General features: G+C 44.5%; 1 protein-coding gene across 1 annotated transcript; it reads left to right on the top strand.

Moving 5' to 3' along the window:
• The first annotated feature begins 1,501 nt into the window (after positions 1-1,501).
• LOC121584453 (forkhead box protein J1-B-like) lies at positions 1,502-5,448 on the top strand. The gene is made up of 3 exons (XM_041900340.1): positions 1,502-1,771; positions 1,964-2,628; positions 3,616-5,448. The coding sequence occupies exons 2-3, from the start codon at positions 2,035-2,037 to the stop codon at positions 4,468-4,470; spliced, it is 1,449 nt and encodes a 482-aa protein (XP_041756274.1). The 5' UTR covers positions 1,502-1,771; positions 1,964-2,034; the 3' UTR covers positions 4,471-5,448.
• Positions 5,449-12,723: the final 7,275 nt, after the last annotated feature.

Consider the following 12,723-nt stretch of genomic DNA (forward strand, 5'->3'; position numbering starts at 1 on the left):
TGCAGGACAGGTCACTGTGCATTAGGGAGAGTGAGGTCAGGTCAGATTAGGATCCTTAATCTCTGCGAACCTCTAGAAAATGTCTGATCTATCGCTGGCTCCAGTCTGGGGCCATTTGTTTGAAGGTGCTGAAACCACCATGGGGAGCATCTCAATGTCTAATGTGGTTTCCTCTGCTCATGCCCTATCCTTCATTTGCATTGATCTACATGCACCTACTTACTGGGAATTTACTTTCACCTGTCCAGTTTTCTCATATCAGTACAAATTGATTCAGCTCTCTAGGTACAGGTGTAGGATCTTGATATGATCACCCTAATTGGGCACTTAACCCTAATTGCTCCTGTAAATCGCTCTGGATAAGAGTGTCTGCTAAATGACAAAAATGTATTTGAGGTTTAAAAAGGCTTCTGAAGTGTGTAATTTTCACTTAGAAATTTCAGACTTGATTTTCTCTTACGTTTTTTTTTTCAATCACTACAAAATGTCCATCAATTATAATCCACATAATAATTCACATTTCCTGTTGCTGAAGGATTATTTTCCTGCTGTAGCAAACTGGCTCAAATTAAGATAATCTGACGATAGGTCTCAGCTGCAGTACAATATATCTCCACACAGTGGCAGTGCATCCCTATGAGAGGAGCTGAGATAGTTTTCCAGAGGCAACAAATGGAAGCAGGGTTTTTTCTCATTTATAAACTGGATTGTAGTAAAGGGAAAAACTGGATGTCCATAGGGATTATACAAGATCCCTCAAAATAGCAATAATTTGTTGGAGTAGGATAACTTGTTAGGACATCCCCCAATATTAGGCTAATTCCCTAGTAGTGAAGTTGTGCAACTTGAATCATTTTGTATTATATTCCATTATAATTGGAGACAAATTAAATATAAATTACATTATGTAAAATAAAATAATTCAGATACCATAATATGTTATAGTAGACCTAGGCCTACTGTAGCCTATGATGCTATTGTGTAGGAATTCCTTCTCATATTTCCCTCTCTGCAGTTGGATGGTGCTATTTGATAGCCTGCAGTTAATAAGGGGTTAGCTAAATGTTGACAAAAGGCATGGAATGCTGAGGGTAAAGTGTAGCACACGCGCGGGACTTGTGGCGCGACATTTCAGCGCTCCGTGGGGGCATTGTCGCGCCATATCGCTCTCAACAGGTCTTGGATCAGGATTGGGGTCGGGACAACCATAGCCTTTAGGAAAGAAGAACGAGATGTTGATTTTGTGGTTATCCTTGTATTCCGCATTGTAACCTTAACATAGGCTAGCCTAATGTGGGTATAATGATATGTTACATTAATTCCTGGTTGAATGCAGTTGAGCGCGCTCCTCATATCCCCATGCACATCAGCTTTGTCTGACTAGACAAGTGAAACCTGGAGAGCAGGCAACCAATCAGAGACCTCTAAGACGTTTAAAGGGCTCGTGGGCAGTCTCTCCACCTTTATTATGAGCATCCAAGAACCTTCCAGCACCCAGACCTTTTCATTTATCATTCTGGAAAGCAACTGGCCGGGATTGAAATAATATGGATTATGCAAATACGACCAAAATTGATTAAAAAATCTGCTACATTTCTATATAAACTGCTGGATCCTACTTAGGTGAGCCCTCCCCCTCTGCACTTGTTGCGCAGAAGATAGATGCTGCTTCTCCGGAGTCCTAGGAGAATAGAGCACAGGGACCGACCGATCAACCGACCACTGCAACAGGTGTCCTCTGTTCCCGAGCATCATCGCTGACCTGTTTGAGGTAAGGATATATAGGCTATCTACTGTGTTATAATCACTTGTTTTAATTTCAATGTTTTGACTCGTTGGCATGGTGAGACAAATAGGCTTTTTTATATAGCGTGTTTTTAATAGGCTACTGTAATGGCGGTAGTGACTACAATTATATTTTTTATTGTGGTTTTGGTTGATTTCAATATATGTTTTGTTGCAGGACATCTCATTGAACAGTCTGACAACATTTCCACATCTTTGCGATTGACCGTCTCGTGCTTCACGCTCAAAATGCCCGTCCTGATGAGTCCAGAGATCGCCTCCAAGTTTAAGGAGAAATGGCTGAACCTCCAGCCGGAGCTTCTGGACACCGCAGCCGGCTCAGTGCACCTGGACGACAGCCTGACCAGCCTCCACTGGCTGCAGAACTTCTCCATCCTCAGCGCTAACCAGGAAAGACCCACCTGCACTGGCTCCGGTTGCCCCTCACATCATTTGCTTTCCTACCACCCGCGCCTGTACCCCCGGGGAACCGATTCCCCGTCTAGTCCTCCAGCGGGGGACACCGCCGCTACCGGGATGCCTCTCTGCCTCGGGAGCCCCGTTACCTCTGGCAGTAACTCCACCGACGTGCGTTTGGTGAATTACGCACACCACCAAACCACAACCTACCCTCACCATGACCACCACATCAAGGCGCAGATCATCCCACCGGAGGAGATTGACTTTAAAACGAACCCCAAAGTCAAACCGCCTTATTCCTACGCCTCTCTCATCTGTATGGCCATGCAGGCCAGCAACAAGCCCAAGGTGACTCTGTCCACCATCTATAACTGGATCACAGACAACTTCTGCTACTACAGACACGCAGAACCCAGCTGGCAGGTAAATGACCCGGCTCTCCTCTGTCGCTCTATTATTTATGAGCTAAATGGCGACAGGGAGAGAAGAGAGAAGAGAGAAGAGAGAAGAGAGAGAGAGACACAGACAAGGGGGAGAAGAAGGGTTGCAGCATGCATACTAAACCTGTTGTTTTGTTGTAAGAATATTAATACACTTATAAAAAATATATTTCAAACACATTTATCCTGTTATTTATTATAACCATCCAGTCTAACAGTAACTTATACTGTATTTTATTAGATCCTAGTGATATTCATTTTGATTCACATTTTAATTTACATTTATAATTTAAAAAACCAAGATGTCTCAAATAAGAGTACATCTCTGCTATTTCTACCCTCCGAGAGATCTTTGTCAGGCTTCTATCTCAGGGGTCAGACACAAGTGCTCTACCGCTCTAGGGAGGGGGTTGTGTGTGTGGGTGTGTTTGTGTGTGTGTGTTAATGAGGATCCCTGTGAGATCTCCCTTGGCAGCCAAGCACGGTTGATCATGTTTGAAATGCATAGAGCTCTACACTAGAAAGCCTCATTAGGTACATTTCCTAAACAAACAACAACAATAACTCCTCCTCCCCCTTAGATGCCTCTCTGTCTCTCATTCGCTCTATTTGACACACACACACACACACACACACCCACACACATTATATCAAATTATATATATCACATTCAACATGGATTTAACACATTTGTTTCTTCTCCCCTTCTCCCCTCCCCTTCTCCCCTCCCCTTCTCCCCTTCTCTCTCCCCTTCTCCCCTTCTCCCTCCCCTTCTCCCCTCCCCTTCTCCCTCCCCTCCCCCTTCCCTTCTCCCCTCCCCTCCCCTCCTCCCCTTCTCCCCTCCCTCCTTCTCCCCCCTTCTCCCTCCCCCCCCTCTCCTCCTCCCCTCCCCTTCTCCCCTCCCTCCTCCTCCCCTCCCCCACCCTCCCCTTCTCCCCTCCTCCCCTCCCCTTCTCTCTCCCCTTAACAGAACTCTATCCGCCATAACCTCTCGCTCAACAAGTGCTTCATGAAGGTGCCGCGGCAGAAGGATGAACCAGGGAAAGGAGGCTTCTGGCAGATCGACCCTCAGTACGCTGACATGTTCGTTAACGGAGTCTTCAAGAGAAGGAGAATGTCCTCCAACCTTTACAACACCAACAGGCAGAGCAAGGTCCTACACAACCAGGAAACTGGCTACCACAGAGGCACTCAGGGGAGCCAAGATAGCTACCACTACCTAGGAGTTGGAGCCGGCAGCAAGCGTAAACAACCTTCTCCAAGGCAACACGGCAAGATGGCGCAGACGCCCAAATCCCCACTGTTAGCCACGGAGGCCCACAGCGCAGATATAGTTCTGAGGGGAGATTTTGACCTGGCGTCTGTGTTTGACGACGTCCTCAGTGGAAACAGCAGTACGTTCGAAGACCTGGACATCAACACTGCTCTGAGTTCCCTGGGCTGCTCTCTGGACCTGACCCTGCAGGGGAGGCACTCCGCTGGGCTGGGTAGGTGGTGTGGAGAGGGGGACAACCAGACCCAGACCCAGCAGACACACCACTCTTACGACTACATGGAGCTGAGTGGCTCAGTGGGATGTGACAGCAGTAACATGGGGGACCTTCACGTTCAACAGCAGCAGCTGAGCCAGGATCAGTTGTTACAGAGCCACCTGCACCAGTTCGAGGAGGTGACTCTGTTCCCAGAGCAGCAGGAGGTGCACCCCTGGGAGGAGATGAAGGATGAGGCGCAGGCCATCCCTCTGACTCTGGATCAGGGATTTGGGCTGTGTGAAGGATTCTTCTCAGAGATACAACCCTGGGAGAGGGCTGAGGCCTACCTGTGACAGACCAACCACTGTTACGCCAGCCCTTAACCAACGGATTCAGGCCCTAGCCACAGACCTACATGCAGACTACTATTTTGCTATATTAGCATCATAAAGTCTTATATACAAGACGTTTTTTTTCCTTTATGTTTTGAGAGATCTATGCTGTATGTTTAGGACTTTATGATTATCTATGTTTCTGGTTTGATCACGAACTGGAGGACTGGAGAAGTCAATAAAGTGAAGATGCACTTCTTATGGTGTTGGGTCGTAGTCGGACCTAGTGATCAGATTTCAATGTGCTTTTCAAGTAGTCAATTGAATATATATCCATTAGAGTCTATGATAAGAGTCTGGATGGGCACAAGTCTTGAGTCATAGGCTATGGCAAAGCAGACAGAGGGACATAAATGAACTGAAATGCCTCAATCAGAATACCCAAGCATATGAGAGACAACGGGTATGTTTGAGGATAGAAAACATTTCAATTTCTAATGTGCTGCTGTCCGTCAGAATGCTATTTGCCCTTGTTCCATAAAACATGCAATGACACAGATTGAACACACCATTGTTTGACAACAATACCACAGCCTTGGCAGGCACAGACGGTTTTGTTTAAGTTTTCCATTATTTATTCTGCCAGTCTTGCATTTGATTGAACTCTGTTGATGAGTCTGTTCAGGATTAGGCTACCCATTGATATACTGAGGAAATCTAAATTCTCTCACTGGGGTGATCGGCTTCCTTTTAGTGATATTGATTTCTGATTGATTACTTCAAGTTACTATAGTTTTGAATGTTTAACAACAATGGACTGTTTTTGAAAGGATGATTCATTTGAAAAGGTATGTTGTTTGGGAAAACTGATGAACCAATGAAAGGCTTGTACTTCTTGAGTCAATTGTGAAGTTCAGCTCAAACTTGATACAATGTCTTCAATGTAATTCTGGTGTAATTCATAAATTGTTCAAAATGCAATCATGCCTCAATGCAATAAATGGCAATTTAGATGTTTTATCTGATTCGTTTGCCATACTGCATATGAAAGTCAAAGATGCAATCCATTGGTCAATAAGCGTCAATAACAGCTTGTTCATAGATGGGAAGACAATATATCTCAGGCCCAGACTAGCTTCGTTTCTCAGACTAGCCTGGTCTCTCAGACTAGCTTGGTCTCTCAGACTAGCCTGGTTTCTCAGACTAACCTGGTTTCTCAGACTAGCCTGGTCTCTCAGACTAGCCTGGTTTCTCAGACTAACTTGGTTTCTCAGACTAGCCTGGTTTCTCAGACTAACATGGTTTCTCAGACTAGCCTGGTCTCTCAGACTAGCCTGGTCTCTCAGACTAGCCTGGTTTCTCAGACTAACCTGGTTTCTCAGACTAACCTGGTTTCTCAGACTAGCCTGGTCTCTCAGACTAACCTGGTCTCTCAGACTAGCCTGGTTTCTCAGACTAGCCTGGTCTCTCAGACTAGCCTGGTTTCTCAGACTAGCCTGGTCTCTCAGACTAACCTGGTTTCTCAGACTAGCCTGGTCTCTCAGACTAACCTGGTCTCTCAGACTAACTTGGTCTCTCAGACTAGCCTGGTCTCTCAACATCACATTGAACAAATACCTATATCTCTTCTGGATCTCTGCCAGCATCTTAGGTCGATGTGATGCAGGGCAAGCATAGGCACGCCACAAGTGTTTCATTCACCAGTTAGAGGTTGGATTCACCATGCGCTGAAGTCCACTTGTTCAAGGTAGTAGAGGGGCATATTGGTGAAGAGTTTATAGAATATCATTTGAATAAAACCCCTCTCAGTTCAGATGCTCAACAAAGAAACCTCTTGGGGTTGGAGCAGGAAGAACGGCATTCATGTTATTTTCTATTTCCTGTTGTCTCATTTTGCCGTCTCTTGACATGCACCTTTTATTAGAGAGATTAAGGGTCTGAAATGTCTCTCAGCATTTGCGTTGATCAAGTCTCTATCCAGAGAAAATTCTCTCAAACCAGGTTGGTTTGAACTAAGAGCAACAGGTTTCAAGGATATTACGTCTGTGTAATGCATACAAACATGATTTTCTCCCTTCAAATATTTTTTTAATTGAAAAAGGCAAAAAGAAGGGGAGAGAAATGTGGATTATCCAATCCAATTGGTTCTCCCTCCCTGAGTTTGGAAGTCAGGAGTAAAGATCTCTTGGGCTCGGCCAAATAACTAGGATTCCTAGAAACAGCAGGGACTATGCACAGAGATTCTTGTTTCCATCCTCCTGAGAGCTGATAATCACTGTGGTACATCAGCTATGTACCAGCCTGTACCAGTTATGTTCCAATCTCAAAAAAAGGGAGGGACCAGCTTCTTGTTGTTACTGTTTGACAGCGTGCCTAATATCATTGTCAAGTCAAAGGATCACAACTCTTGTTGTTGAGGGCAACATTGTCTGAGGAGAGGTGATACCCACAAAATGGGGTTCAGTCAGTGTGTGTGTGTGTGTGTGTGTGTTTCTCTGTGCGTGTATGTGTGTGTGCCTGTGTGCGTGTGTGTTTGTAAATGTGTGTGTGTGTGAGGTTTAAATATTGGCCCCATGGTTGAATAGATAACCTTATCTCCATGGAAGCAGGTCCCTGTAGCTCTATTCACCCTGTCTCTAAGACCATTGCTGCCCAGAACGCGGACGCTGTGACTGCAGGACCAGGAACAAGACCGGCCTGTCACAATGGGCTAACGCTACGCAACTTTATCAGTGTGTGTGTATGTGTGTGTGTGTGTGTGGGGGGAGTGTTTTATGGCCAAACCCTGATTAGCGGGGTGCATACAGACCCCCCGTAACACATAGAGGACAGGGGGAGGGAATCGGAGGAGTGGAGGGGAGTGGCTAAGATAGGAAATACACCTCAATGACTTTTCTAAAAGGTTGATGTTTATGTATGACATGTAAATTAGGTTCCATTTGACAATCTTTGCTCTTTTCATCCTCAGTGTACTATGTACCAGTGATACAATGGTTTACATTATGAAAGACTTACAAGGTCCTTGTGTCCTAAATTGTAGTCACAGTTTGTGTGTGTGTGTGTGTGTGTGTGTGTGTTTGTGTTTGTGTGTGTGTGTGTGTGTGTGTGCATGCCTACTACGTGTGTCCGTCTGTTCAGAACACTTTACATGTAAAAGCTCTCAGCAGCCTGTGTTGAATGGGGTTTAGTGATGTTATTGTTAAGCTAAACCCAGAAGCTTTCCCCAGCAATTAACCATTCTGTCTATGTGGCTATGATTAACAAGGGCTGTACCTTATACGTTGTGTGTCCCCCCCCCCCCCACACACACACACTCTCACATGTACACACACATTTTAATTTGTTTTTGATGTGCTAATTTCATTTACTCATGCAACCCCCCACCACCCCCACCATGCACTCCCCTCCCCTTCCCTAAATCCCCTCACCATGCCCTCCCCTCCCCTCACCATTCTCTCCCCCCCCTTCCCTACCCTACCCTCTTTGTCAGGATATTGATATGAAACAGATAACAGCATATAAAGAGAGGTGTAAAGTAACTCATTATAAATACTCTCCTTACTGTAATTGAGGAGCTTTTTTGAGTATTTTTCAGTAATTTGACTTCTACTGTCATTAAAGTAAGAGCTACTTTTTATTTTTACTTGAGTCGTTTTTTAATACCAGTAATTTTACTTCTACTTGAGTAAAATCTCATATATTAACAGTATTTCTATTTGAGTAGGATACTGTATTTCAGTACTTATTTCACGCATATAGATAAGGGTTATACAGAGGTAAATAACATTGTTATTACATACATTTGGGCATCACCATTCCCTAGCCCTAACCCTCCCCTCACCTGTCCCTCTTTAACCCTGCCTCTCTACATGTGGGCAGACAGTACTATAATTTGATATAAATGTATATGTTGTGTTATTCTATGTTCTATGTTATTCAGAGGATTCATTCTATAGGGGGTGAATATACAGCACAGTTCTATGTTATTCAGTGGACCAGTACACTATAGATACAGTCTATAGAAACAGTCCACATCACCAACAAACTAACATGGTCCAAGCACACCAAGACAGTCGTGAAGAGGGCACGACAAAACCTATTCCCCCTAAAGAGACTGAAAAGATTTGGCATGGGTCCTCAGATCCTCAAAAGGTTCTACAGCTGCACCATCGAGAGCATCCTGACTGGTTGCATCACTGCCTGGTATGGTAACTGCTCAGAGGGTAGTGCGTACAGCCCAGTACATCACTGGGGCCAAGCATCCAGCCATCCAGGACCTCTATACCAGGCGGTGTCAGAGGAAGGCCCTAAAAATTGTCAAAGACTCCAGCCACCTTAGTCATAGACTGTTCTCTCTGCTACCGCACGGCAAGCGGTACCAGAGCGCCAAGTCTAGGTCCAAGAGGCTGCTAAACAGCTTCTACCCCCAAGCCATAAGACTCCTGAACATCTAATCAAATGGCTACCCAGACTATTTGCATTGCCCCCCCACCCCTCTTTTACGCTGCTGCTACTCTCTGTTTATTATCTATGCATAGTCACTTTAATAACTCTACCTACATGTACATATTACCACAATTACCTCAACTAACCTGTGCCCCCGCACATTGACTCGGTACCGGTACCTCCTGTATATAGCCTCCCTACTGTTATTTTATTTTACTGCTGCTCTTTAATTATTTGTAACTTTTATTTAGTATTATTTTATATTGTATTTTTTTGTGATTTGTTTTTGTATTCTTTCTTAAAACTGCATTGTTGGTTAAGGGCTTGTAAGTAAGCATTTCACTGTAAGGTCTACACCTGTTGTATTCGATTTGATTTGATTTGAAAACATAAATGCGGTGCATGCTTTTGTGCAGATGGACGTCCTCTTCGATCAAAGACGACCGACCACCAATTCTAAATCGACCCCTATCTATTCTAGGCACCTGAACTATAGGTTATGAGATGGAAGCAAACTAGTATATTTGGGGACAATTTGAAACTATTAACATATTATTAATATACCTATCCACATTTTTTCCAGGTCTACACAAGTGCGTAGGAGTTAGGGACTGGGGGTCGATTTGGAATTGGGTGCCACCATTGAACCACTCTATAGTAGTAGTAATGGGGGTGATCTATAAGCTGCAGAACAGAGAGCTTGAAATGGGAAACAGAGAGACGGCAGTTATTTTCATGAATCTCATGAATTGCTTATGGTGCTCGCTCATTGTAGAAGACGATCCTCTCTGTCTATTCAAATTGTGTTAAGTATCAGTCCAGTCAGGCCTCATAACTAGCCTCTATTCTGATGGGGCAGTGCTAGTAGTGCTATGGACAGTGGTGTGTGTATGATGGAGTTGGTATGTGACATAGTGATGTGTGTCCCCTGGAGTGTTTTCCAGAGGGTGGTGGTGTGTGTTGGCGTTGCTACTACTGCTAGTGCTGCTGCCCTGTGGTCACTACGATCTTTGGGTCCTAAGGAACTAAACTGGCTGCTCAGGGGAGAGAAGGGAGGGGGTCTATGGAAGTAAACTGGCTGCTCAGGGGGGAGAAGGGAGGGGGTCTATGGAACTAAACTGGCTTCTCAGGGGAGAGAAGGTAGGGGTTAGCCAGAGACCAGCATGTCTTGAGTGGGTAAACTGGGCACAGACCAGAGGGACAGAGAGACCAGAGGGACCCAGTCCTCCTGGACCTCTGCCACCCACAGTGCCCCATACCAAACACACTGACTGCCCCATACCAAACACACTGACTGCCCCATGCCAAACACACTGACTGCCCCATGCCAAACACACTGACTGTCCCATGCCAAACACACTGCCCCATGCCAAACACACTGACCCATGCCAAACACACTGACTGACCCATGCCAAACACACTGACTGCCCCATGCCAAACACACTACCCCATGCCAAACACACTGACTGCCCAATGCCAAACACAGTGCCCCATGCCAAACACAGTTCCCCATGCCAAACACACTGACCCATGCCAAACACACTGACCCATGCCAACCACACTGACTGCCCCATGCCAAACACACTGACCCATGCCAAACACACTGCCCCATGCCAAACACACTGACTGACCCATGCCAAACACACTGACCCATGCCAAACACACTGACCCATGCCAAACACAGTGCCCCATGCCAAACACAGTGCCCCATGCCAAACACACTGACTGCCCAATGCCAAACACACTGCCCCATGCCAAACACAGTGCCCCATGTCAAACACACTGACCCATGCCAAACACACTGACCCATGCCAAACACACTGCCCCATGCCAAACACACTGCCCCATGCCAAACACACTGACCCATGCCAAACACACTGACCCATGCCAAACACACTGCCCCATGCCAAACACACTGGCCCATGCCAAACACACTGACCCATGCCAAACACACTGACCCATGCCAAACAGCAGAGCAGAAAACAAGGCTGTCCACCTCCAGCATTATGTCTGTTATAGTTTCTTCTTTCTCCAGTCCTCAGAAATCTCCTGGGAGGTGTTCTTATTTCTCCACTCCTCAGCCAGAAATCTCCTGGGAGGTTTTCTCTCAATCTCTGTTCCTTCAGAATTCAGAAACTCAATCTATTCAGGAGATGAACTGTGCACCAAAAAAAAAGACAAAAACAACCAAAATTGTAAATGAATGAATAATGTTATACTAAATATGTAGATCATGAGAACGGATGTAGATGGTCTTTAATTGACTGGAGATGGCAGGGGCGTCATGCACACCAAAAATCGAAGGGGTCACAAATTAGGTTTCGATGGCTGGGTTGTGCGCTGGGCAGAACTAACCAAGCACAGCTCAGTCGTCTTTTCACAGTGGCATGTATCTGGATTTTTGTGATGTAAAGTACTACTGAAACCATCCATTGCATTCAAAGTATGAAAATGCCCTGCAAATTCAAATGTATTATGATGACATTGAAACTGTAAACTCATTGGGGTCTAAACATGGCATTCATAAACTTGGATGTCTATATTTCACTCTCCGTAATTTAGCACGATGCCAGAACTAATCGCTGAATATACAACACAGTGGTAATAGCATCAGGCTCAATACCAGTCAAACAATGTGCCTTATTAGAAACCTTCCTCCTATATTTGGTGGTGTTGTCCCAGAAGGAGACAGACACTGAGTGGATGACTGTATTTTTTAAGCATCTTATCGGAGTTGTATCCTCTGAATAATCTGAATCCGAAGCATCACTTCAGGATCCACTATCCAGAATCTATACGCAAAATTGTTCCTTTGGTACATGTTAGGACAATGAGGTATGAAGCTAAGCGCAAGTGTTTCAAGTCGAGCATAAAACATTTCAAGAATGTAACCAAATCCCTCGCTAAGAAACACCAAATGACCATTGCATATCATTGGGAATCACTTGCCATCGGCGGCATTGAGTCTGGGCCTGTCAAAACTCAAATGTTGAATGACAATGAAAATGGTGAATTGATCTCAGAGCATTTTCAGCTTGATATGTCCAGTGAAATACGTGACACACCCTGGGTCATGTGTGATGGCATTGAGTGTCGCACTTGCCTTGTTGTCTGTTCAGATGTAGTGGAAGAGATGCCAGTGTTCAGTAAGATTGTTGGCATATATCTGAGAGATTTATTTTGTGGTGTCAGACATGGAGACTACATTTGTTGAGCACTTTCATGCGTCTTTCAATAATCAAACCAGATAAGTTGAAATGTTTTAAACCTTTTGATCTTCAGGTTTCATATGGCTGAGACACCTATTGTTTTGTTGTATTTTATAAGTACAGGGCACTGGTCAAACCAATGCAGATTTACTTTGTTTTGCTGTGTGCTGTTCTTTACTTTACAAGATCATTAGCCTTATTTTTAGGGTCATATTGTAATGCCATGGTATTATTTCGGAGTTGAATAAAATATTACACACATTTGTGTGAATGGTTAATATTGCACAGTGACACTCAAAAGTTCCATAGGCTACCTAGTGAGCATAAAGCACAGTTAAATGATCACTAATGTGGTGTTAATTCTACACCAGCATAGTGTTAATTCTACACCAGCATAATGTTAATTCTAAACCAGTGTAGTGTTCATTTTTAACTCCTAGAGTGTTGAGTTCAGTGTGATAATTATCACTACAAAAGGGTTAATTCAACCCCAAGGTAGTGTTGATTTTTAAACTCCATGAGTGTTGAGGTTAATCACTATATTAGTGTTACCAGTACATTGTTGATATACAACTCAGTGTTTCTTATAAATTAATATTTAACGCCGGTTTAGTGTGAT

This window comes from Coregonus clupeaformis, chromosome 1 (genome assembly GCF_020615455.1).
Source record: "Coregonus clupeaformis isolate EN_2021a chromosome 1, ASM2061545v1, whole genome shotgun sequence".
In the NCBI taxonomy this organism is placed as follows: domain Eukaryota; kingdom Metazoa; phylum Chordata; class Actinopteri; order Salmoniformes; family Salmonidae; genus Coregonus; species Coregonus clupeaformis.

Coding starts and splice junctions, on each gene's coding strand:
- LOC121584453 (XM_041900340.1), top strand. CDS start 2,035: ATGCCCGTCCTGATGAGTCCAGAGATCGCCTCCAAGTTTAAGGAGAAA. Junction 2,629..3,615: donor ACGCAGAACCCAGCTGGCAG/GTAAATGACCCG, acceptor TCCCCTTAACAG/AACTCTATCCGCCATAACCT.